The sequence below is a fragment of the Lutra lutra genome, chromosome 7 (assembly GCF_902655055.1).
Source record: "Lutra lutra chromosome 7, mLutLut1.2, whole genome shotgun sequence".
Classification (NCBI taxonomy): Eukaryota; Metazoa; Chordata; class Mammalia; order Carnivora; family Mustelidae; genus Lutra; species Lutra lutra.
In genome coordinates, this window is record NC_062284.1 from 112,251,032 (window position 1) to 112,276,118 (window position 25,087).

Consider the following 25,087-nt stretch of genomic DNA (forward strand, 5'->3'; position numbering starts at 1 on the left):
CTGTATCTTTGGGGTAAATACCCAGTAGTGCAATTGCAGGGTCATAGGGTAGCTCTATTTTTAATCTCTTAAGGAATCTCCACACTGTTTTCCAAAGTGGCTTCACCAACTTGCATTCCCACCAATAGTGTAAGAGGGTTCCCCTTTCTCCATATCCTCTCCAACACTTGTTGTTTCCTGTCTTATTGATTTGGGCAATTCTAACTGGTATAAGGTGGTATCTCAATGTGGTTTTGATTTGAATCTCCCTTGTAACTAATGATGATGAACATGTTTTCATGTGTCTGTTCGCCATTTGTATGTGTTCATTGGGGAAGTGTCTTTTCATGTCTTCTGCCCATTTTTTGACGTGATTATCTGTTTTGTGTGTGTAGAATTTGAGGACTTCTTTATAGATCTTGGATATCAGCCCTTTGTCTCCAGTGTCATTTGCAAATACCTTCTCCCATTCTGTAGGTTGCCTCTTTGTTTTGTTGACTGTTTCCTTTGCTGTGCAGAAGCTTTTGATCTTGATGATGTCCCAAAAGTTCATTTTTGCTTTTGTTTCCTTTGCCTTTGGAGACATATCTTGAAAGAAGTTGCTGTGGCCGATGTTGAAGAGGTTACTATGTTCTCCTCTAAGATTTTGATAGATGCCTCACGTTGAAATCTTTTATCCATTTCGAGTTTATCTTTGTATGGTATAAGAGAATGGTTGAGTTTCATTCTTCTATACATAGCTGTCCAGTTTTCCCAGCACCATTTATTGAAGAGACTGTCTTTTTTCTACTGTATATTTTCTCCTGCTTTGTCAAAGATTAGTTGACCATAGAGTTACAGGTCAATATCTGGGCTCTCTACTCTGTTCCACTGGTCAATGTGTCTGTTTTTGTGCCAGTACCATGCTATCTTGGTGATCACAGCTTTGTAGTAAAGCTTGAAATCAGGCAACATGATGCCCCCAGTTTTGTTTTTCTTTTTCAACATTTCCTTAGCAATTTGGGGTCTCTTCTGGTTTCATACAAATTTTAGGGTTGTTTGTTCCAGCTCTTTGAAAAATATCGGTGGAATTTTGATTGGGATGGCTTTGAAAATATAGATTGCTTTAGGCAGTATAGACATTTTAACAATGTTTATTCTTCCGATCCATGAGCATGGAATACTTTTCCATCTTTTTGTGTCTTCTTCAATTTCTTTCATGAGTGTTCTATAGTTCCTTGAGTACAGATCCTATACCTGTTTGGTTAGGTTTATTCCCAGGTATCTTATGGTTCTTGGTGCTGTCATAAATGGAATTGATTTTCTAATTTCTCTTTCTGTATTTAATAATACCTATTCTTCTGAAGCTGTTTCAAAAAATGGAAAGAGAAGGAAAACTTTCAGACTCTTTCTATGAAGCCAGCATTACCCTGATCCCCAACCAGGCAAAGACCCATCAAAAAGGAGAATTTCAGACCAATATCCCTGATGAGTATGGATACCAAGATTCTCAACAAGATCCTAGCTAATAGGAGGATCCAACAATACATTAAAAAGATTATCTACCATGACCAGGTGGGATTTATTCCTGGGATGCAAGGGTGGTTCAACATTTACAAATCAATCAATGTGATAGAACAAATCAGTAAGAGGACACAGTTCTAAAGATTCCTTTATTCCTAGAAGATCATAGATCTCTGTGCTAGATTATTTTTTTCTGTTTTTGTTCAGTATCATTCCATTGTTTATGCCTTATCCTACACCTTTGGAGGGAAAATTTTATTTTGTATTTCTAATATATGGTTTGTGACTTTTAGAGTTACTGATAAGTATGTTATAGCCAAGTAAGCATTAATTTTGTTGCATTATTTATAAGCTAAATATTTACATTTTCTTTTTCTAACTACAGGATACCAGAAGGTCCCATTGATCAGGGGCCAGCTTCAGGAAGAGTTCGTGCTTTAGAAGAACAGCTTTTGAAGGCCAAAGAACAGATTGAAAATTATAAGAAGCAAACTAGAAATGGTAGGTGATTATACAGGGTTTTTCCTCTTTAATATATTGATATTACCACAATTAAAAATGTTCTTTATCAAAATGTTGGGAATATTGATACTATTTATTCTTTGACTGCAGGTCTGGGGAAGGATCATGAAATCCTAAGGAGGAGGATTGAAAATGGAGCTAAAGAGCTCTGGTTTTTTCTACAGAGTGAATTGAAGAAATTAAAGAATTTAGAAGGAAGTGTACTCCAAAGACATGCAGATGAATTTCTGTCAGATTTGGGACATCATGAAAGGTGCTGTTCTTTTTTTACATTTAATTTGGGCTTTGGTAAAGATTATAATCTAAGAATATAAACTGGAACTTTTGTTAATTTCTCTACCATATTTAGGAGAAGAGTACCTGAGGTTTCAAGGACAGTAACTCCCAAATGTACTTATTGACTAAAACATATCACTGGAAAAGATTTAAAATGTATTTCTAGAAATCTTTATGTAAACCCTAAGTAAACTCTGAAGGTAGAGTGTCAGCCAGTAATACATTAAAATATCTTCCTATGAATTTCCTTATACACAATCAATAATTGGAGTATGTAGTTTTTACATTACAGTGCATTGGAACTCATACTGAGGCTGGCAGTTAGGTTTCTAATTCAAACATTAAAAACTTTAAAATAGCACCTTTTTGGGATTTCTAATTAAAGGTTAACAGGTTTTTGATAAAAATGTGCAATCTTTTAATTATTTTTCTACTTAGTTGCTAGAAAGAAGAATCTGAAATTTCCTGTTAAATTTATTTCTCCTGTTTACACATTCCTGAAAATATGCAGTTTATCTTCCATAGAAAAGAAAACATTTTGGTAGTGGTGTATTCATTCAGAACACAGTGTATCTGAGAATCATTATAAATAAAATGAAACCTGTCCTTAGGCCTATTATATATACAAGTCTATATTCCCAGTAGGATTCCAATGGCAATTACTGTCTTATTAGTGAACAGTAAAAGAAAAATTGTTGTATTAACACAACCTACCACTGTGAAGAAGAAAAGAATTACTCCACAACCAAAAGATTCATATATATTAACATCATTAGCAATACTGTATGGAGTTTGAAATACTGTTTTGCTGTTTTAAGTGAAATTACAAATAAAATGCATCAGTTTATTGGAATCATTTTAGCATTAATCTACAGAAGTAAGCATAAATTTCAAGAGGCATTCAGCAGTCCCTTTGAAAGTTTTAGCCATACTTAGACCATTAGACCAAGTGCTGACTAATTCCATGCTTATTGCTTCTCTACAATTCTGGGCATCATGATTCTGCTAATTGGAGCTGTATGCTTCTGTGCTTTGCTTATTGAGGAAAATGTAGATCTGAAGAGGATTTGAGTTGGATAGACTGTGTGGAGAATTTTGAATTCCTAGTGTTTAATTTTAAAGTTTGAGTGATTAAAGTACTTGAGAATTTAATCTTCAGATCTTTTCTAAATTAAAATTATTATTTAAAGAATTATTTTGTGCATATATTTTGTGACTATGTAGAAATGGAAAAATATGTACAAATGTACAAATATAAAAAGTATTGGGCCCAAAGTTGAATTAAATGAATGTTAAATTTTTGGTAAGTTGAATTTTATTTTAAATATGTTATGATTCTTGATACTACCTTTTAGTATAGGTTAAATAATAATAATATTTCACTAAAAACAAAAAAGGCACCTTCCCAGCCCCAGTCCTTGTCAGTCATTAGGTCTGTTTCTTGTACCTATAATTTTGTCTTTTCTAGAACTTTGTGTAAATGCAGTCATTATGTTATGTAGCTTTTGAGTGTGGTTTCTTTCACTCGGCTTATGCGTCTGAGATTCACCCATGTTGTTTTGTGTATTCGTAGTTCATTCTTTTTATTGCTGAGTAATATCCCACTGTATAGATATACCACCGATAGTTTATCCATTCACCATTTGAAGGACATATGGGTTGTTTGTTTGTTTCTGGTGATTATGTGTAAAGCCACTACAAACATTAACATGCATGTTTTTGCAGAAACATGTTTTCATTGCTTTTGGATTAAATATCTAGAGCAGGCTACGTGAGTCATATATTGAGTGTCTCTTTAATTTATAAGATACTGCCAAACTAGATTTTCAAGTGATGATTTCATTCTAGCAATTGTATATTACCACACTTCATAGTAATACAGTCAAATTTACCTGCTGCTTTTGACATCATTGAGCATGAATTGATTGTGGCCTCTTTGAAATAGTGAGAAGGAGATTAAGTTAAGAGTGATTATTTTTTTTTTTTAAAGATTTTATTTATTTGACAGAGAGAAATCACAAGTAGGCAGAGAAGCAGGCAGAGAGAGAGAGGAGGAGGCAGACTCCCTGCTGAGCAGAAAGCCCGATGTGGGGCTCGAACCCAGGACCTGGGATCATGACCTGAGCCGAAGGCAGCGGCTTAACCCACTGAGCCACCCAGGCGCCCCAAGAGTGATTATTTTTGTCATAGTGATTTTATTATATGTGTACTAGTGTAGGTTCAGTGCTTGGATTTCTTACTATACATATCTGTCCCTCAACCCCTGGGGATAGCATGGAAAATTCTGCCTTAGCACCGTCTTAGGTTGCCCAGAGACATACTTAACTTAATCACTGTTGCTTTGGTTCTTTTTGCATTTCTTATATATTGCCAGACACCAATGTTCATGAAATAGTTCCTGGAGCTACTTCTTTCTGATTTTAGATTATAGCAATTATTAAACTCCAAACTGAAGGAGAAGGAGGGCTTACAGGGCTGATGGACTCTTCCTCAGTTTAGTTGGCTGAAATTATTAAGAAATCATCTGGTGAAGCAGCATTCTCATTGCTTGGGCCTGGTCTGCATCATCTCATTATCAATAATATATATAAAGCAGCTTTGGTAAGACTGACGTGAAATGTTTCCCAATGATAAATGATATTTATGGCTAATTGCACTGATTGACTGACTGATGCTGTGTATAGGGGATTGTGTAGCAAAGGAAAGGACTTCGACTCAGATAAGGGGTGAAATATCTGGTTATGGGGAAGATTAGTAGGTTAATAGCTTATAGATTTATTTGATCAGAATTGCTGATCATAGCTATTATAGCACAATAGCAGTGTTTTCACTCTCTTTATAGGGTAGATGCCACTAGTCTTTGAATGGTCAAGGAGTTGATATTTTCATTCTTGAAAAGTTAAGTTTTATGAACCTTCAAAGCTGTTCTTTGTTTTTTTATTTCATGCACACACACACACACATACACGCAAGAAGGAATGAAGGAAAACCTTAAGTTCTTTGAGATGTGACCTGATTGAGATTTATTTTAAACTGGAATGTAGATACTCTTCATACACAAGGTAAAAGCTCTGAAACAGCTCTGAGGCATTGTAGTGTAAATAGCAATGTCTAGTCTGTTCGGGCTGCTATAACAAAATACCTAAGACTGCATAGCTTGTAAACAACAGAAACATTTCTCACAGTTATGGAGCCAGGGAAGTCCAAGATTAAGTCCAGATTTGGTGTCTGGTGAGAACCTGCTTTCTTTATCATGGACAGCGCCTTCTCACTGTGTCCTCACATGGTAGAAGGGGCTAGGGAGTTCTGTGGGGTCTTTTATAAGAGCACTAATCCCATTCATAAGCGTTCTACCCTCATCTCCCAAAGATCCAACTTTGTGCCATAGCCCATATTTGTGAATAAAGTTTTATTAGAAAACAGGCACATGCATTCATTTACTTATTGTCTATGGCAGCTTTCCTGCGACAACAGCAAAAGAGCCCACAGATCCTGAAACATTTACTGTCTGGCCCTTTATCAAAAAATGTTTGCTGAACTTTGCTTTGGACCATTGTTTAACAGTTACGTCAGAATTTTTCTCTCATCTTTTATTCTGACATAGTGTTTATGTATGAAGAGATAATTTAGGAGGGGCAAAGAAATGACAGAACAAAAATGTAGTATCCAAGTACTGGCACCAACTTATTTCTCTCCCTTATGTTACTTTACCTGTTTCTTTGCTATGAGTTTCTACTTCCCCTGAAATCTATAGTGCTCTTTGTTGGAAAATAAGTGCAGCTGACCCGCCTGGGGGAAAACAATATGTTTCTGTCAACAGTGAAAATTTACTATAGGAATGAGTCTTGAATGTTATGGACTAATGGTTGAATTTCAAAAAAATAAAAGAAAAGGAAAAGAAAAGAGAAAAATCTGTGAGATAGATATAAAATGTAACAATGACGTCAAATTTGCCTTTATAAATATGTTTTAAGAACAAAAGCCAAATATACTTTAAGATGTAAAGGAAGCTATGATAAAAATGTTTCATCATACTGAGAACATGGATAGAAATTATTAAAAAAATTAAAAGAACCAAAAAAAAAAAAAGAAGGAAAATAAAGGATGAGAACCAGTATCAGTGTGAACATCAATCTTTATGAAGAATTTGATTCTCGTCTTATAATTTTGTGTAATCCTATGATGAAGTACAAATAAGTTAGATTTCCAAATGTTGTTTGTTTTATAGGTCTATAATGACGGATCTATACTACCTCAGTCAAACAGATGGAGCGGGTGATTGGCGGGAAAAAGAGGCCAAAGATCTGACAGAGCTGGTCCAGAGGAGAATAACATATCTTCAGGTGAGAAAATTAGGTAAAGAAATAAAATCATAATAAGACTAAGAGTTGCTGTTGGTTTTAGTCTTTCTGGCCCTTTTTTTTTTTAAGTATTTACTCATTTTACATATTTATTCAGAAAGATCCTATGTTATGTCTTCAGTGCAATACAAAGATGGCTAAAACAAAGCCCCTGCCTTAAAGGAGCTACTTCTTACACACACACACACACCCCACAATGCAAAGTCGGTAGTGGTACATTTTATGTGAGACATACAGATGAAATGCTCATTGGAGGAAGATGTCAGAGATAGCTTTGTGGAAAAGGTATTTGAATTGAGCTGAAAAGGACAATTGGGTAGGATTTAGACACATAGAAATTGAAAGGTGTGTACTAACTGGAGCATGTGGTATGAAGAATGGTCCATAGTTGGGAAAGAACAGGACAGAAACCCATTGAATAATGGGATTTTTTAACTTGTCTGGAGTTTTGGGTTGTGTGAACAAGTGGTATAAAATAAGCTAGAAAAGGTAGGTTTGGGAGCCAGGTTGCAGAGGTCTGTGGGTGCAGTCTAAGGTATTTGGTGCATAAGCAGCAAGTGGTTGCTAAAAGATTTTGTTTCATAAGCATCATTATAACAAAAAACAGCCACAAGTCCCAGCCCTTTTAAATTTATTCTCTTCACTTTTGGGGTTTTCTTCTAGCTCTTTTTAAGATGCATACCCAATCTTACATATTTGTTACAATTAATTTACTTTTTAAATTTTGTTTTTTTGCTTAATATGCCATAAGCTTTTTTCCATTTTGGAGTCACAACCTGCTTTTGAAAGATCTTTACACCTAAGAGCGGGATGATGAGGGTGCTGCTGTTAATCTGTGAGTATTATTTTGGCTGCACTGGATTAGTATTGGAAGAGACTAGAAACAAAGAGATCTTTTAGGAGGTGAGGACCACCCCGCAGGTGAGAAATACGGAGGTATGTGGCAGTTTGCATCAGAAGTGAAGAGACAAAGTTGAGACTGGGAAGTAGAACTGATAGGCCCTTCCAAGTGTGTGCAAGAGCTGAAGTGACTGGGATGATAGGTGCATTGTTATCTGACAGGGAACTTAAAGAAAGAATAGCCTTGGCATAAGCAATGAATTAGTTAAGTAACTTCAAAATGCTGCAACTTGAAAACCATGCCCATCGTTTTCTAATACTATTGCTAGTATACTTTCTGTGTACAGTCACTCTGCTTTCCTTCTAAGGTTTAAGTGTCTTGTAACAAAAGCAAAATAATAGCCAGTGACCTACTTCTCTATATTTCAAGGTGCACATTTTCCTACACTTAAATAGGAAAAAATAGAAAATCAAGTGTTTAAAGAGATCATTAAAAACCAAACTGATTTTGGCATGCTATCTTGGTCTCATACTCCCATGACCATTCATCAGAGGTGTCTGCAGAATGAGAAACACTTGCCTCCTGTGGGGAAGAGGTAATTATCTCCTATCAACTAGAACCTCATTCAGTGAACTATAAACAGCTGTGGTGCAGAACTGTCAACCTCATTTAAAATGGAAATAACTATGGTTCCCAAGTTTCTTCCATTCCCACATATTCATTAGATTTTTACTCAACAAATGTTATATTTAAACTATGATTTGGTCATAGTTCAGCTCCACATACTATAACAAGTACCTGCCACCTGCTTTAGTTAATTTTTTCCTCTTGGCCAAGTGCTTTTACTTATACTGCAGATTTGATCCTCTGTGTGCTAGTTCTGTGGTTCTGTATTAAGAATTTCACTTGTAAATCACGCTAATAATTTAAAACCATGTTGGCTTTTTCAGTCTTTTAAACTATAGCATAACAAACAGTATTTCAGTTGGACCTTACTTTCAGTTTCAAATATTGCTATTTAACAGATGCTTACTTCCATCCTTTTCTCTTTTTTTCCACTGAAAAAGAAGTGATTTTGAAAATTCAAGGGATGAGGAAAATCTCAGTAGGAAAAAACATATTTCAGAAAAATAGTTTTCTTTAATTATTTAATGTATTCCTGATCATTTTTGCCATTTAGTCCAAAAGTTCTTTGAAGTCAGGAACTGTATTTTTAACATACTATTTGTTAGAGATTAATAATGCTAGTCATTCACTCTTTACCTTCTTTGGATAGAGGTGACTAAGAGTCTTTACTCCCATTCCAACAAAATTAAACACGTATTTTTGTAAGGAATGCTTTCTCCAACTGGAACTTCTATTCTCAGCTTAGAAAAGCACAAGCTACCTTAAAAAAGAATGATTTGTTACTGGTCTAACTAAATGGATTAGAGAGTGTAATCAAATGAGGTGAGCTATTTATACACATTTTTATAAAAGTGATTACATTTCTTTCCTTTTACAACTTTTCTTGGTATGCAAATGTATTGCTGTTCCCAACCCATTACTTTAAGTGAAATATTGTAAAAAGGCTATTTAAGTAACTTAAATTCTGAAAGACTTCAGCAGGCTTAGAAACTGAGTAGTATACTAGAAAATAAATCTGTGAAGGGAGATAAAGGAAAAAAATCTTTGACCTTTGATACCTATAGTCTACATAAAAATAAGCAGTTCATAGAACTTAATGGAGATTTTAGAAGACTCTCCTACTTTGGTCTATCAGGCAGCAGTTGTATAAAGAATGATAATAATGTGTAGCTAACTAGGAGGGGAAAGATACAATAAAGAAAATGTTTTTAATAGTTTAAATCTATTCAGGAGATTTTAGTCACTGAAATATCTCATTGTATTCCCAATAAATAATTCAGATGATTTTATAATTTCAGTGATTGCTTTGGACAGTTGAAAACATTTTCAGCTTTACTAGATTTTTACTCATTCTGATGAAATTTGTTATCAGTTCTCATTATCACCAACAAGCAGTTTTCTAAACTCTGATTTATTTAAGGTATAATGCAAGACCTGGTCAAAAAAAACAACCTGGATTAAACCCTTGTCTTAATGTATAGTAAATTTCATTTTAAGTGTAAACCTTTTTGCAACTCTTCAAACCTTTGAGTTGAGCAAATATCATTATGTCTCCTGAAAATCATGCTTGACTTAGTCATGTAGCCTCAGTTTAGTCTCAGTTTTAGATTTTCATTCATTTATTCTATACCTTGGTTTTACTTGGGAGAAGCAATTTCACGAAAGCTACTAGAAAGTAAAAATATACATACGTCAACTAGACATCAATGGGACAAAGTTCCGTGGTTGTCTTTGTCAAAATTATTTTCTCTTTCGAGTTGAAGGCCTTATGGTGTGGTATAAAAAAGCTCTAGTTAGTTAACATAGGTGTCATATTAGTTTGAGAAAGATTTTTTAAAACATCATTCCTTAGTTGAGGTATGTAAGAGAATGCATGTGAGGTTCTTAACATCTATTACCTAGAAAAAAATAAGCAACTGATGACATTCCAGATGCTGCTGCCCCAAACCATTAGATCTTTGAGGATAGAAACACCTAATAAAGATTTTATCCTCCTTACTTTTTTTAATATAAGTTGGACTTAAATTAGATTTTGTTTGATTTAGGTATATCAGTCTAGCATCTACTTTTTTTGAACATTATTCCATTTCCTCAGTGGTTTTCTACTTCTGGAAATATGCCTCTTTTTTTCCTAAGAAATGGCAGATTTCACTATAGTTTGACTCTGCTCTAGGTTATAATATACACAGTGTTGTTATAGAAACAATTTTCCAAATCTTTTTTTTTTAATTTTTTATTATTTATTTGACAGACAAATCACAAGGAGGCAGAGAGGCAGGCAGAGAGAGAGAGTGGGGGGGGGGAAGCAGGCTCCCCGCTGAGCAGAGAGCCTGACGTGGGGCTCGATCTCAGGACCCTGAGATCATGACCTGAGCCGAAGGCAGAGGCATTAACCCACTGAGCCACCCAGGCGCCCCCAATTTTCCAAATCTTAAAACAGGTATGGTTTCCACATAGGTATAGTGTTATAATTGGGGATTTTGACCCCAACTACCAAGTCCCAGGCCAGAGGTTCATTTTCCATTGTCTTGGTCTCAATTCCAGCAAGGCGAGAACTGGGGAGTAGCAACGTTCCCATGAAAGGAAGAGGGAGGCTACTGACCAGAGGTGGATTCAGATTTGGGGGCTGGACTTGAAACCTCTACAGTTTTTGACACTTTTTATAAAAAGGGATACAAATACACTTAAATATGAAAGTAAATAGTGACAGTTGAGATTCTCATTATTTGCATCAATTATGTTCTATAAATTCACCAAAAACACTGAATTCGTGAACCTCTGCTCCTGGGTGCCTGTGAATCTCTCTGGTCAGAACTCTTTTGTCAACCAATTAATATATGATCTTGTGTTATGTATGTTTCTGTTTAAAAATATTTTGTATAATACATGTTGTTGATTCATTAACATTTAACTCATGACTTAAAGCACTGCGAGTCAGACTTGAATGAAGCTTATGTAACACATATTTTTTCAGTAAGGGATATCACAGCTTTCCTGTGCTTAAGAATGGAGACAGCACTTCAGCACTATGCTTAGGGGCGATTTTAAACAGCGAAGTTGTCCACAAATGCACAAAAATGCAAAAAACATGGCATTGTATAGACTGCAAAAAGGATGCTTTTTCATAGTATGACAGCTAAAACAAGAAGACAAAATGCTACCTTGTTTGACCTCAGCTGAGAACTATGTGCTTTGGGCAGCTCATATTTTCACTGTATTGCATGTGCCCACAAGTGACCCTGAGAGCACCTCAAGTATTGATTTTGAGATTACAAGCAAATTTTAGCTAGTAGGCAAATTTGCAAATATGGAACCTATGACTAGTGAGGATCACTTATTTATAATGAAGAAAAGAAATACCAGCAAATTACAAATTTTAAAAAGTTAATGTATACCATGACAACAATACTCCAGAAAAATTGGAAGTCTTATTAATTGCCTGACACTCTTTATAATACTGTTTCCCCATGTGTCTTAGCTTCATACTCTTTATGATTTATAAGATTTTCTATAAAGTGAATTTACAATGATTTTGTAATATTTTCCATAAAGAGAGTGGAAAGATTGAATCAGATCTTTCTCTAACATGGTTGATGCAAAAAGTTGTTTTTTATTTGGGGGGTTTTTAAAAATATATATTTTATTTATTTATTTATTTGAGAGAGAGAGAGAGAGAGAGACAGAGAGACAGAGACAGATAGTGGAAGAGAGCACCAGAGGGGAGGAGAGGAAGAAGCAAGCTCCCCACTGAGCAGGGAGCCTGATGTGGGACTTCATCCCAGGACCCCAGGATCATGACCTGAGCCAAAGATGCTTAACTAACTGAGCCACCCAGAGACCTAAAAGAAGTTGTTTTTTATTTATTGTTATTTGTGACTCATAAAGTTTGCAACTTTACATATCTCATGTCTGTGGTACTGTTATAAGCTTGTGCCATACAAACAAAGGAGTTCATATAAATTCTATTTCATGTGATACCATAAAAGGAAAAAAAATAATAATACATATAATTGTTTAGCTACATTTTGAATTGCATACACTACATTTTTGAGGATATTAATGACAGAAGAGAACTTCTGTGTTGACTAGGCATTATTGAGAACTGATTCCCAATTCTCTGATTACCTGACACTTCCTATGCTGGGTGCAGTAGGACCTATCGAATTGTAGTATATCCCCTTAGCCCTGTATCTACTATGTTACAAAAATAACTACACCAAAGTAATCCTGAACCACATAAATATATCCCTGTAGATCTAGACTAAATGAATCCCCAGCTTAATTTTCCCAAACAGGATCCCAGAAATGCTGAAAGCTACCTCATTGCCACCTAATACTGACACCAACACCAGGAAAATAAGATGGAAGGGAATTCCAAGTGGGACAAGACAATTGTCTTAACTCATTGTGGTCAAAGTTTATAATTTTTACAAAAATTTATGGCCAGGTGAACACATTACATAAACCCTCCTCCTCCCAGGGCCTTTGAAGGGACCTGTTCAAATGAGGGTCCCTTCAGCTTACATTTCAGTAAACCCACTCTGCCCCTAAGGAAGCCCTTCTCACTGAACTAGAAGGGAATCTTATGTCCTTCATACATAAGATTACCTAAGAACCACTGTAATTAGGAAGCTTGAAATAGAGAAAGACATATGGCAAAATTAGATGAAAAGTATAGATGCTGAGAATTTAAGATTGAGTGGGTTCTGTCTCAAGGACATAGATAACAAAGAAAAACTAGGTTGCCTCCAGTTAAAATTTCACCCTATTTATGAAGCAGCTTTCTGACTAGGACCTTCCCTGTCCTTTAATCCCTCAAGTATGCAGCACTTTCTCAAACTGACCAGCCTACAATTGATTATCAGCTGCTGTTCACTGCCAACAGCCTTGTGTAAGACTGCCATGCTCTAGGTGTAAGTCCTGGTTACTATAGACAATAACGGTATCTGTTCAGTAAGCCTCACTACCCACTCTTCTTGTGCTCCCACCGCCACCCCTTCCCGCCGATTGCTTAACTCAGGACAGAGTACTGACTAAGAATCTAAGACCAGATAAGTCTTAGATGTGAGTCAGTAATAAGTCATAAAAGCATACAACTACATGTCTCTACAATCAATTAAAATATATAGATATGCTCTGACACTAGAAAATGGTGTGCTAGTTCTCATATTGCTTACAGTACTGTAGTAGCTCTTCTAAACACTGCTTGGATGGTCTGTATGGAATGCCATCATATATGGGACCTACCTAAGCCAAAAATGCCAGTTGTGATAAATATTTATCAGGGGGATAAATACTGTGTGATTTGCGCAGCTCATAGCACTTCAAAAATCCATCTGAGAAAGGTTAGTACTGATTTTATTTTCTCTATGGAGAATTGAGACATTGGTGTTATACGGGGTTCAAGGTCTGGATCAGTCATTTGAAAATAGATAATAAAACATCCAAATAGCTGGAGGTCTCATTCAAGTCATTTAATTGGAAGGTGAAAGGAAAGAGATATTTCTTCTTAATCTTCTGCTACATTAAAGGAAGTTGTGAGGATGAATAATGTCTGTAAGCTGCCCCTTGTATACACTTTCTGTACTGCTAGGTTGTAAGCAAAACTTATGAGGCAGGTGTTGTTATATTCAATATGAAGGAGAATAAATTGAGGCCTAGAGAAGTTTGTGTAACTTGCCTAGTAAATGGCAGGGGGAAGAGGCAGAGTCTTAACTGCAAGTCGTTATAGTCACCATTAACAAGTACTTTGAGGAGCCAATATTTTGTTTATTTTTGTTTTGTTTTATTTTCCCAGTGCTTTGTTGAAGGTGACTAACTGAATATAAGCTTTAGGGCTGCTTTTAATATTGGCTGGGCTGGTGAAGCCATATCCTCTTTCGCATCTGCCCATCATTAGCAACATAAGACCTTGCCGCAGAAATCTTAAACAATTAGATTTCTCATGTACTTAGTTAACAGAGGAAATTGAATATAACTTTTAGATAACTGAATGAGTAGAACCATAAAATATGAAGTTTCTAGAAGTGGCTTTGCCTATATATATATATTTTCTACCTCTTAAGATGATTTCTCTGTTATTATAAGAGATTTTCAGTTGTGAAAACACTTAAAAATTTGCGAAAGTCAGTAGGAATATAGCCTTTATTCAGTAATGAACAAGTCTGAAGAGAAAAAAGAGAGACGTAGTATTATAATATGGAAATCCGATGGGAAGTATGTTCAAAAAGTCATTATCTTTGTCTTTAATTGTAACAATAGTCATGAGAAGTGATTTTCTTTCTTTGGATTATAGGAAGTTTAACTTAATGCTGGTAGAATGTAGAATGATGTGCTAAGTAGATTAAAATTCAGATAGATGTTGAGTAGAAAGCCTGATTTTTCACAGAAGAAATGTTAAACATATCCTGACTTCCCCATTGTATCTATCAAACATCTTTCTTTACAGGTGGTAAGAAATGAATATTACTTGTTCCTATCTAGTTTTCAGTGTTGTTCCATGCACAGTAGAGGTATCCTTCAAGTTTATCTATGGACGAGGTAAATGTTCTCTTCAGAAAGAGGAGTCAAGATTTTAGCAGCTGGAACATTAGGAAAATACCACTAGCAGCGTAAGTAGAAAGTAATGTGGGCATTGGATCCTAGGTTTATTGAAGAACTAAATCTGTGTATCCCACTAATGGTAAAAGATGTCAGAACTTGCATCAAATCAGAATACAAAACAGAATAAGACATAGGTTCCAATATTCTTAAGGAACATGTATTCCTACCCATCTTGTCTAATGTCTTTCCTTTTGCCAGCCTGTTTAAAATCTGTTTACAGATTTTACTGGCCTAGACCAGAAGTCAACAAACTACCACCCTCAGGCCAAATCCAGCTCAGCTGTTTTTGTAAAATTTTATTGGAACAAAGCCATGCATATTTTTTTAAAATACTGTCTATGGTTATTTTCAGGCTATAGTAACAAAGTTAAATAATTGTGGTAGGTTTTCTGGCCTGCAAAGCTAAACATATTTACTGTATGGTCCTTTATAGGAAAAGTTTGTTAATTGTGCCCTAGACCGTAATAGAAATAATTCTTAAATGTTTTGCCTTCTATTTTCCTTTGCTTCCTTCTCCTGTTCCTTCAGCTGTATATGAGCTCCTAATCTGTATTTGAGATACCAGCTTTCTGGGCATGTGCCTTTGTCTTCCCCATACTGAAGTTCCTACTCCAATTGGTTATTTTTTCATTTATGAATGAGTTGAAGGGTTTTTACTGGTTAGATCATGGAACTAGATATGAAGTATACATAGGTTCTCAAGAATATACTCTACTCTGTTACAGACTTTGACCATGTTCACTTTCGATCACTATTAGCCAAAAGGCTGAGAAGCAGTCACTTTAGATCGTTAAGAGCACAGTGATCTCCTTAAGATATAGAACACTGTTAATGATTTTGAAGCTTTCAGATGCAAAATGATGTCTGCTTAAATATTGGGGCCACATCGTGATTTATTCTGAATGATCTCAGGTTCTGCTAGAGAGGCATTGAAGTATCTAAGCTTTTTATTTTACTTTATCTTTGATTTCTTATATGTTCAAGGTAGGAAGGAATGAGAGTTAGTAGCATTTTTTTTTTTTTTTTAAGTTCGTAATTTTCTTCTGTCTTACCTCTATAGCAAAGTTCTTCTGGTATATTTGGGATTTTGTTGTCATGCTATCACAAGAGGCTGTAATAGCCAGAAAGACTAAGAGACAGATAGGGGCACCTGGGTGGTTCAGTGGGTTAAGCCTCTGACTTGATTTTGGTTTAGGTCATGATCTCAGGGTCATGGTGTGAGCCCTGCATGGAGCTCCGCAGAGCTTTGCACTGGGCATGGAGCCTGCTTGAGATTGTCTCCCTCTGCCCCTTCTCCCTTCCCCTCCTTGCGTGCACTCTCCCTCTTAAAAAAAGCGATGCAGGTAGAAAAAGAAGCACATAGAGATTTCAATGTGGAAAAGTAGGGAGTTACTGACTACATCTTAATGGATAAAGACAGGTCTTAATTTTTACCATTGCTTGTTACTGTTTTCTCTGAACTGTTTCATATCTTCCACAGAGCTATGGCACCTTCTTTTTAATTCCTCTCTCTTTTCATTGGTATAACCATTGTTTATTATTAGACAAGATGTGTAAAAACCAACCATCTATAAAAACCAACACTTTTGTATGCGTATACCTCATCATTTCTTTTATCAAATTGAAGCATATCAGAGATTATCTGGGATCGTTGAAAGAATTCTGGTTACTCTTCCACCAGTAAAATAGCCATGTAGCTCTTTGGACATTTCCTTTGCTCAGAGGTTGATGGTTTTTTTGTTTGTTTGTGTGGAGGGGTTTTTCATTTATTTGTTTTATTTTGAATTTTGGTATAAATCCTCTTCCCCTGGAGTGATTAAAGTGGCTGTACTTGCTGGGTTTGGAAAGTGTCAGGGCTAGTAGAGACCATACCTTGAAGCTGCAGGTATTGTCAGAAATCAAGAGAGTTGGTTATCAGAAACCCAATGAGAGAGCTGCTTATGATTAAAGGTTTAGGGGCAGGATAGATACTATGTTTGACTTGCAACCAAAAGACCTAGTACCCTGCCCTTTTTATGTGTAGAATGGGTGAAAAAGGAAATAAAGCTGTGCCCTAAGAAAAAGCTTTTAAATATAAGGAGTTTTGCCTACGTTCAAAGCCTGCATCCCATAGAGGCTTTGAATAATCTTTTAAATGTTCACTATTAGAGGTCTTTTCTTCAAACAGATGTTATATTTTCCTTTTACATAAGAAGACACAGTACCATAGTGTTCTCAAGATTCAAATTATATTGAAAAAAAGGTTGGTTTGTCATTTTTAAAAGAAACTTACATGAGCAAATGCCTCTGGAACCACCAAGTCATTAGTTTTCCAATAAATAAGTAGCATTTTAGAAGTAAGTTAAATGTGCATTAAATGAGACTATGTTGAGCTAAAATATAGGCTTCTGTTTCTGGATAAGATTGAGTAAACACATTATACCCTATTCTTCCTGCTAAGTACCAAGAAAAAAAAAATCCTGTACAACGTGGATCTTCTATGTTTGTTTTTGCTTGTTTTATTCCTATATATCCCAGTTGGACGTGCTAGAGAATCCTCCAACCTAAAAATACTAATGGATAAAGCAAAAAAAAAAAAGGTCTCATTTTTTATTACATCTATCCTGTTCCAGGCAAACGTCATGAAAACAGTTGCCCCCTGCCCTTTGCAGTCCCATTGCTGTAGAGCTTGAGCACCTAGCCCTGTCCACCATACCTGCCTTTCAGTAATGAGGGCACCCCTGCCTCTCCCAGCTGGTGTTACAACCTCAGAGCCATTGGACAAAACCCGTCTGCCATCACCACACTGCAATAATGAGGCAGTTCCCATTCTCACTACCACTAGAGTGGATGGAGGGTTATAGAGAAGAGGGAGTTAGAGAACAGGATTTTTCAAATCTGTGTTTGAAATCCTGGGCAGACCTCTGAACATCACATGCATGTGACTAATGAGAATTGATGCACAAAAAGGTTTGAAAACTGAACTCTGGTATGATATACGACCTAGGCTTCACACTGGCTCTTGGTTAGCCCACAAGTGGGTAGAACAAAATAACACTGAAAAAGTTTTAACTATTAAATTGACATTTGGGCTACAGCCAGTACAAGTGAGCTAGGAATCTGTGTAGTTTGCTTCCTACCAAAATAGATAATAGAAAGCAGAGTCTCATAACATAATATTCACCGTATACTAAGAACCAGGTAAATCTTAATTCAAATGACAAAAGATAATCAGCTATAGATAGTATACTGAAATGACACATGTTGGAATTACCTGATAAGTATTTTAAAGAAGATAGAATAATAAAAGTCCTCCAGTAGTAATTACAGCCTGAAAACAAATGAAAAAATAGAAAGCCTGGGTGAAGAAATAGATGATATAATGAAAAAACAAATGTAAAATTTTAGAACTGAAAAATGCAGTAACCTAAGTAAAAAACTGGCTCATGGTAGGATAGCTGTAACAGAGGAAAGAGTCAGTGCACTTGAAGTTAGAACAATGGAAATTATCCAGTCTGACAACAGAGAGAATAAAGATTGAACAAAAAAAGTAAACAGAGCCTCAGGGACCTATGGGACAATAACAACAGCAACAAAAATTTATGTTTGTTATCTTTGGAGTCCAAGGAGAGAAGTTTAAGTAAGAGTGAGGGATTGAAGAAATGACTGAAAACTTCCCAAATTTGGCAAGCCAACAAGTTCAAGAAGTTGAGCAAATTCCCAACAGGAAAAACCCAAAGTAATCCATTTCCAGCCACTTTATACGTAATTTGCTGAAAAACCAAAGGCAAAAAATTCTTTAAAGCAGCTAGAGAGAAGCAATGCGTTACATAGAGGGGAACCATTTGAATGACAGTCAATTTCTCATTAGAAAACATGGAGGCCAGAGAGAAGTAGTAAGATATTTTTTAAGTGCCAGAAGAAAAGAACTGGCAGCCTAGAATTCTTCATCCAGAGAAAATATAATGAGGTGAAATAAAAACATTTTCAGATGAAGGAAAACTGGAAGAATTCATTGCCAGCGGACTTGGTTTAAAAAAAAGAAATTTCTTCAGATGGGAAGAAAATAATGACAGAAGGAAACTTGGAATGTCAGGAATGAAGAAAATGCAAATGAAAGAGTAGACCTAGGGTAATTGATTAGTCTTCTCCACTTAAATTTTTAAAAATGTTTGGTGATGGAAAGCAAAATTTATAACATTATCTGATGTAGTTTTCAATGTATGTAAAGGTAATCTTTAAGACAATTATATTGTGAAAGGGGAGAGAGTAAAGGTGGTGAGGTTTCTGCATCCCACTTGAAATGCTGAAATGTTGATATGAGTAGACTAATAAATTATATGTGTGTGTATATATAGATGAATCACAGTTGAATACTGAGAGTTCAGATTATGTACAGGAAAGCAGGAATGGATGTTGGATTTGAAAATGCTTTTGCTTTATGAATTTGTATAATCATGGAGATTTTCTTCTTTAAACTGTTAATGTGATAGATTGCATCGAATGTATTTTGAATACTTAACCAACTTTGCATTCCTTGAATAAACCCCATTTGGTCATGATATATGTATATATGTATGTGTGCGTGCATATATATGTATATATACGTATGCATATATGTATATATATACAATATATATGTATATATACGCACATATACGCACACACACATACATATATACACACATACATATATACATACATGATATATATGATATATACATATATACACGAATATACATATCATAAAATAGGTTGAAAATAATAAAATATGTTGATAAGATGATAAAAAATGTCAACATGATTAAAAAAATTGACAAAATCCAACACCCATTCATGACATGAAACACTCAGCAGACTAGGAAGAAATAGGACAAATAACCTATAGGTATCATCACACTTAATGGTGAAAGACTAAACGAAATACTTTATCCCTAAAATTGGGAATGAGGCAGTGATATCCTCTTTCACCTATTCTCTCACTCCTATTCATAGTAATGGAAGTTCTGTGCAGTCCAGTAAAGCAAGACAAAGAAATAAGTAGCAATCATACTAGAAAGAAAGAAGACTGTCCCTATTCACAGGTGACATGATTGTCTACACAGTAATATTGCAAGTAACCTACCAAACAATAACAATAACCACACAGCAGTAAAACTCCTAGAATAAATGAGTTTAGCAAAGTTGTGAGATAGGTAATCATCATTAATTATATTTCTGTATCCTAGCAAGAAATAATTGGAAACCAGAATTTTAAGACATACTGCCATTTATAGTTGCTCTGAAAATTGAAAATGAAATACTTAGGTAAAAGTGCTATATAAAATCTGATGAAAGAAATTAAAAATCTAATGAGTAAATTAATATATTATGTTGGAAGACAACATAGAAAAGATGTCAGTTCGTCCCAGACTGATCCATAAGCTTAACATAATTCCTATTAAAATCCCAGCAAGTCCTTTTTTCTATTTGTTTATATAGACAAATTGATTCCAAAATTTATATGAAAATACAAAGGAACTAAAACAGCTAAAGCAATTTTGAAAAAGAAGAATAAAGTTGGACCAATTATACTTTATAGTTTTAAGACTTGACAACTATAGCAATGGTAATCAAAATAATGTATGCTATTGGAGGAGGGACAGACCTACATATCAATGAAACAGAACAGAATCCCAAATAAACCCATATGGGTAAGCTAACTTTTTTTCACTGAGTTGAAATTTATAAAAACATCTAAAATGAATAGTTCAGTGCTATCTAGAGCATTCACAAGATCATGTGACCACTACCTTTAATCTAGTTGCATAGCATTTCATCAGCTTAAGAGAAAACCTCATATCCATTAAGCATTTGCTCTCAGTCCCCCATTCCCTCTTCCCATAGCCTCTGGAAACGACCAATCTGCATTCTCTATGGATTTACCTATTCTGAATATTTCATATGAATCGAATCATACAATATGTGATCTTTACTCTCTGACTTCTTTGATTTAGAATAATGTTTTCAGGTTCCATCCATGTTGTAGCATATATGAGTACTTCATTCCTTTCTATGGCTGAGTAATACTCCATTATGTGAGTATCACTAAAATGTGTTCATCTATTCATTTGTGGGTGGACATTTGGATTGTTTACACCTTTTGCTATTTTAAAATAGCATTGCAGTTAACATGTCTCTACATGCATTAGAGTAATAGTTTTCAGTTCTTTGAATATATACTTATGAGTAGGCAGTTGATTTTTGGGAAAGGTGCAAAAGCAGTGGAGGAAGGACATTTCATAGGGAAAAAAATGAACTTGACCTAATCCTCACATTTTACATAAAATAACTCAAAACAGGTAGTAAATCTAACAGATAAATGTAACATATAAAACTACAAAACTTTTAGAAGAAAGGGTTGGAATAAATCTTTGTGACCTAGGCTAAAAGTTCTTAAACATGACACCAAAAAAATGGCTTATAAAAGGAAAAAAAAAAATCAGTAAGTTGAACTTTGTCAAATTAAAAGCTTTTGTCCTGTGAATGACCCTGTTGAAGAGGATGTAGAAACAAGCCATAGTTGGGGAGAAAATCTTTGCAAATCACATACCCAACAATGGTCTTGTATCCAGAATATATTAAGAATTCTTTAATGTCAAGAGTAAGATACAATCCAATTGGAAAATGGACAAAGGTTTTGAGCAGACAATTCTACCATGGAAGGTATATGGATGACAAATATGCACATGAAAAGATGTACAAAATCATTAACTATTAGGGAAATGTAACCTAAAAACATGGTGAGATCCCAGCACACACCCATCAGAATGGCTAACATTAAAAAATACAAGAATTTAGAGCCACCAGCTCTCTCATACGTTTCTTAAGGAAATGTAAAATGGTATAGTCATTCTGGGAAACAGTTTGGCACTTTGATTCACAATTATACTTCAATATCAGCCACAGCAACTTCTTTCAAGATATGTCTCCAAAGGCAAAGGAAACAAAAAAGAAGATGAACTTTTGGGACTTCATCAAGATCAAAAGCTTCTGCACAGCAAAGGAAACAGTCAACAAAGCAAAGAGGCAACCCACGGAATGGGAGAAGATATTTGCAAATGACAGTACAGACAAAAGTTTGATATCCAGGATCTATAAAGAACTTCTCAAACTCAACACACACAAAACAGACAATCATATAAAAAAATGGGCAGAAGATATGAACAGACATTTCTCCAATGAAGACATACAAATGGCTATCAGGCACATGAAAAAATGTTCATCATCACTAGCTATCAGGGAGATTCAAATTAAAACCACATTGAGATACCACCTTACACCAGTTAGAATGGCCAAAATTAGCAAGAGAGGAAACAACATGTGTTGGAGAGGATGTGGAGAAAGGGGAACCCTCTTACACTGTTGGTGGGAATGCAAGTTGGTGCAGCCACTTTGGAGAACAGTGTGGAGATTCCTCAAGAAATTAAAAATAGAGCTTCCCTATGACCCTGCAATTGCACTACTGGGTATTTACCTCAAAGATACAGATGTAGTGAAAAGAAGGGCCATCTGTACCCCAATGTTTATAGCAGCAATGGCTACAATCGCCAAACTATGGAAAGAACCAAGATGCCCTTCAACGGACGAATGGATAAGGAAGATGTAGTCCCTATACACTATGGAGTATTATGCCTCCATCAGAAAGAATGAATACCCAACTTTTGTAGCAACATGGACGAGACTGGAAGAGATTATGCTGAGTGAAATAAGTCAAGCAGAGAGAGTCAGTTATCATATGGTTTCACTTATTTGTGGAGCATAACAAATAGCATGGAGGACAAGGGGAGATGGAGAGGAGAAGGGAGTTGAGTGAAATTGGAAGGGGAGGTGAACCATGAGAGACTATGGACTCTGAAAAACAATCTGAGGGTTTTGAAGAGGCGGGGGGTGGGAGGTTGGGGGAACCAGGTGGTGGGTATTAGAGAGGGCACGGATTGCATGGAGCACTGGATGTGGTGCAAAAACAATGAATACTGTTAAGCTGAAAAGAAATTTAAAAAAATAAAATAAAAAATAAAAAATACTTGTATATTTATCCTAGAGAAATAAAAATTCATATGCACACAGTAATCTGTACATTTGCATGCATAGCAACTTAATTTGTAATACCCTAAACCTGAAAACAGCCCAAATGCCCTTCAGTGGGTGAACAGGTTGTGGCACAATCCGCGTAACAGACTAGAAGTTGGTAATAAAAGGAGCTGAACTATTGATACACACAGTAGCTTGGATGGATCTCAAGAGCATTATGCTAAGTGATTTTTAAAAAGGCCAAACTGAAAAGGCTACATACTCTCTGATTTCATTGATAACACTCCCAAAGTTACTAAATTACTTAGTCATGGAGAACGATCAGTAGTTCACAGAGATTCAGAGATTAACATTTGGGGAAGGGTGTGACTCTTAAAGGGAGTAGTATAAGAGAATTTCTTTGTTTTGATGTAACAGTTTATATCCTGATTGTAGTACTAGTTACATGAGTCTATACATGTTATAAAATTGGATACTATACACACACATCTCCAAAAAAGAATGCATGTAAAACCTGGTGAAATCCAAAGAAGGTCTATATATTAGTTAATTATGTTATGTAATGTCAGTTTCCTGATAATGATAATGAGCTGTGGTTAAGTAAGATGTTCTCATTGGGAAAGCTCTGTGGAAGGTATACATGGTAACTCTCTACTGTTTTTGTAATTTATTGTGGGCTTTAAATTACTTAAAAATAAGCCGCAAAAAATTCAGTGTTAAAGATTTCAAAAAGTAAATAACCTGATTCAGTTAGATGACTGTTAACCTGAGGCATTGAGGAAAATTATCTTAAGAATGTTTTATTTTTAATTAAAAGTGATAATAATAACTAGGAATTTCCAAGAAATTTAAGCCCAGCTAACAGGGATTCTTAGTGCTTGGATAGCTGCATGAAGAAATAGAACAGTGGTGCTGTCCAGAGAAGAGGCTGCAGGATTTGATCTCCGGTTTAGTTATTGTTGATGGTTTGATTTAAAAGCCAGTGAGTAGACAGACAAGTGCTGCAAGTACCAGTGCTCCTGGGATGAATGGCACTTTGCAGAATGGAAGAGCTGACAAACAGTTTAAGTTACTCATTTATTTACAACAAAACTAAACATTTGCAGCAGCCTTTGCACAGAACAGAGTTTCAATTAATGTTTCTCTTTTGTATCTGCCGTCTACTTTATCCTCTTTTTGTTTTTACATCATCTTTTGATCTGGACTAACCATTCCCAGCTTGCTTTTACTTTTCTCCCTCTCCCCACCCCAGCCCTGCTCTTTCCCTCAACACTTCTTCCCTTTTCCCCCTTTCCTCCCTCTTTCTTCCCTCTTCCCCCTTTCTTCCCTTTCCCTCTGTCCTTTCCCTATTCTTTTCCCTTCTCCATTTTTTTAAAAGAGTATCTGCCATGTCCTCTCTGAATCTCAGTTTTAAGGAAAGAAAGCTGAATGAGTTCTGTTAAGTAAAATAGTGGAAGATATTTCTGAAATTCAACTTTAATTTTGAAAGTATGTTTTTTTTTAACTTTTAAAAAAAAGATTTTATTTATTTGACACACAGAGAGAGAAATCACAAGTAGGCAGAGAGGCAGGCAGAGAGAGAGGGGGAAGCAGGCTCTCCGCTGAGCAGAGAGCCCAATGCGGTACTCCATCCTAGGACCCTGAGATCATGACTTAAGCCGAAGGCAGAGGCTTAACCCACTGAGCCACCCAGGTGCCCGAAAAGTATGTTATTTTTAAACTGAGCAGTTTGTTGGTTCTGACACCTAGAAATCAGACTCTAAACCTCTGGAGAAAAATTGAAGGTGCTTGAGGTTATACATCTTCTGTACATTTGTGTAGGATTAGCAGAATCTGGCCTCTCGGGTAACTTAGCTTTTCTTCACCAGCCTTATTTACATTGGATTCCTGAATGAGAAAAGTTGGATTTTGATGCATTTCATTCTTTCTCTGCCTTTCCTTTATGGCTTTTACAGTAGCAGAAAATGTTACCGAGTTTGCTCTAATGTACTCATCTCTTGAGCCTGAAGTGTAGAGATTTTGTAGAGACCACCTGGGATATCCAGAGATGAAGGACTGCTATCTCAAAGACCCTCCGTAGAAGAAATGCCCCATCATGTTTGTTGCTTTCCACTGGATTTGTAGAATTTCCATCTTTTTTAAAAATGGCTTTAGAACTTTCAATAGAGCCTTCTAGGCAAAGAGCAAAAATTTCAAATATGTGTTTAAAGTAAGCCAATTGTTTGTTGCTTTACTTACCAAGATCTTTCCTCTCCTATAGCTGTATAGTGACCATATGCCTTTGTTCAGTGTGTATGTATCTTGATATCTTTTCTCCATCAAG

General features: G+C 35.6%; 1 protein-coding gene across 9 annotated transcripts in view; it reads left to right on the top strand.

Moving 5' to 3' along the window:
• The window catches only part of FUT8 (fucosyltransferase 8), a 391,770-nt gene that overhangs the window by 297,477 nt on the left and 69,206 nt on the right, over positions 1-25,087 (top strand). For all 9 annotated transcript variants that reach the window (XM_047736710.1, XM_047736711.1, XM_047736703.1 and 6 more), the window contains 3 exons: positions 1,868-1,983; positions 2,095-2,257; positions 6,509-6,623. In XM_047736710.1, the coding sequence (XP_047592666.1) occupies positions 1,868-1,983; positions 2,095-2,257; positions 6,509-6,623 (394 nt within the window). The remainder of the gene's footprint in view (positions 1-1,867; positions 1,984-2,094; positions 2,258-6,508; positions 6,624-25,087) is intronic.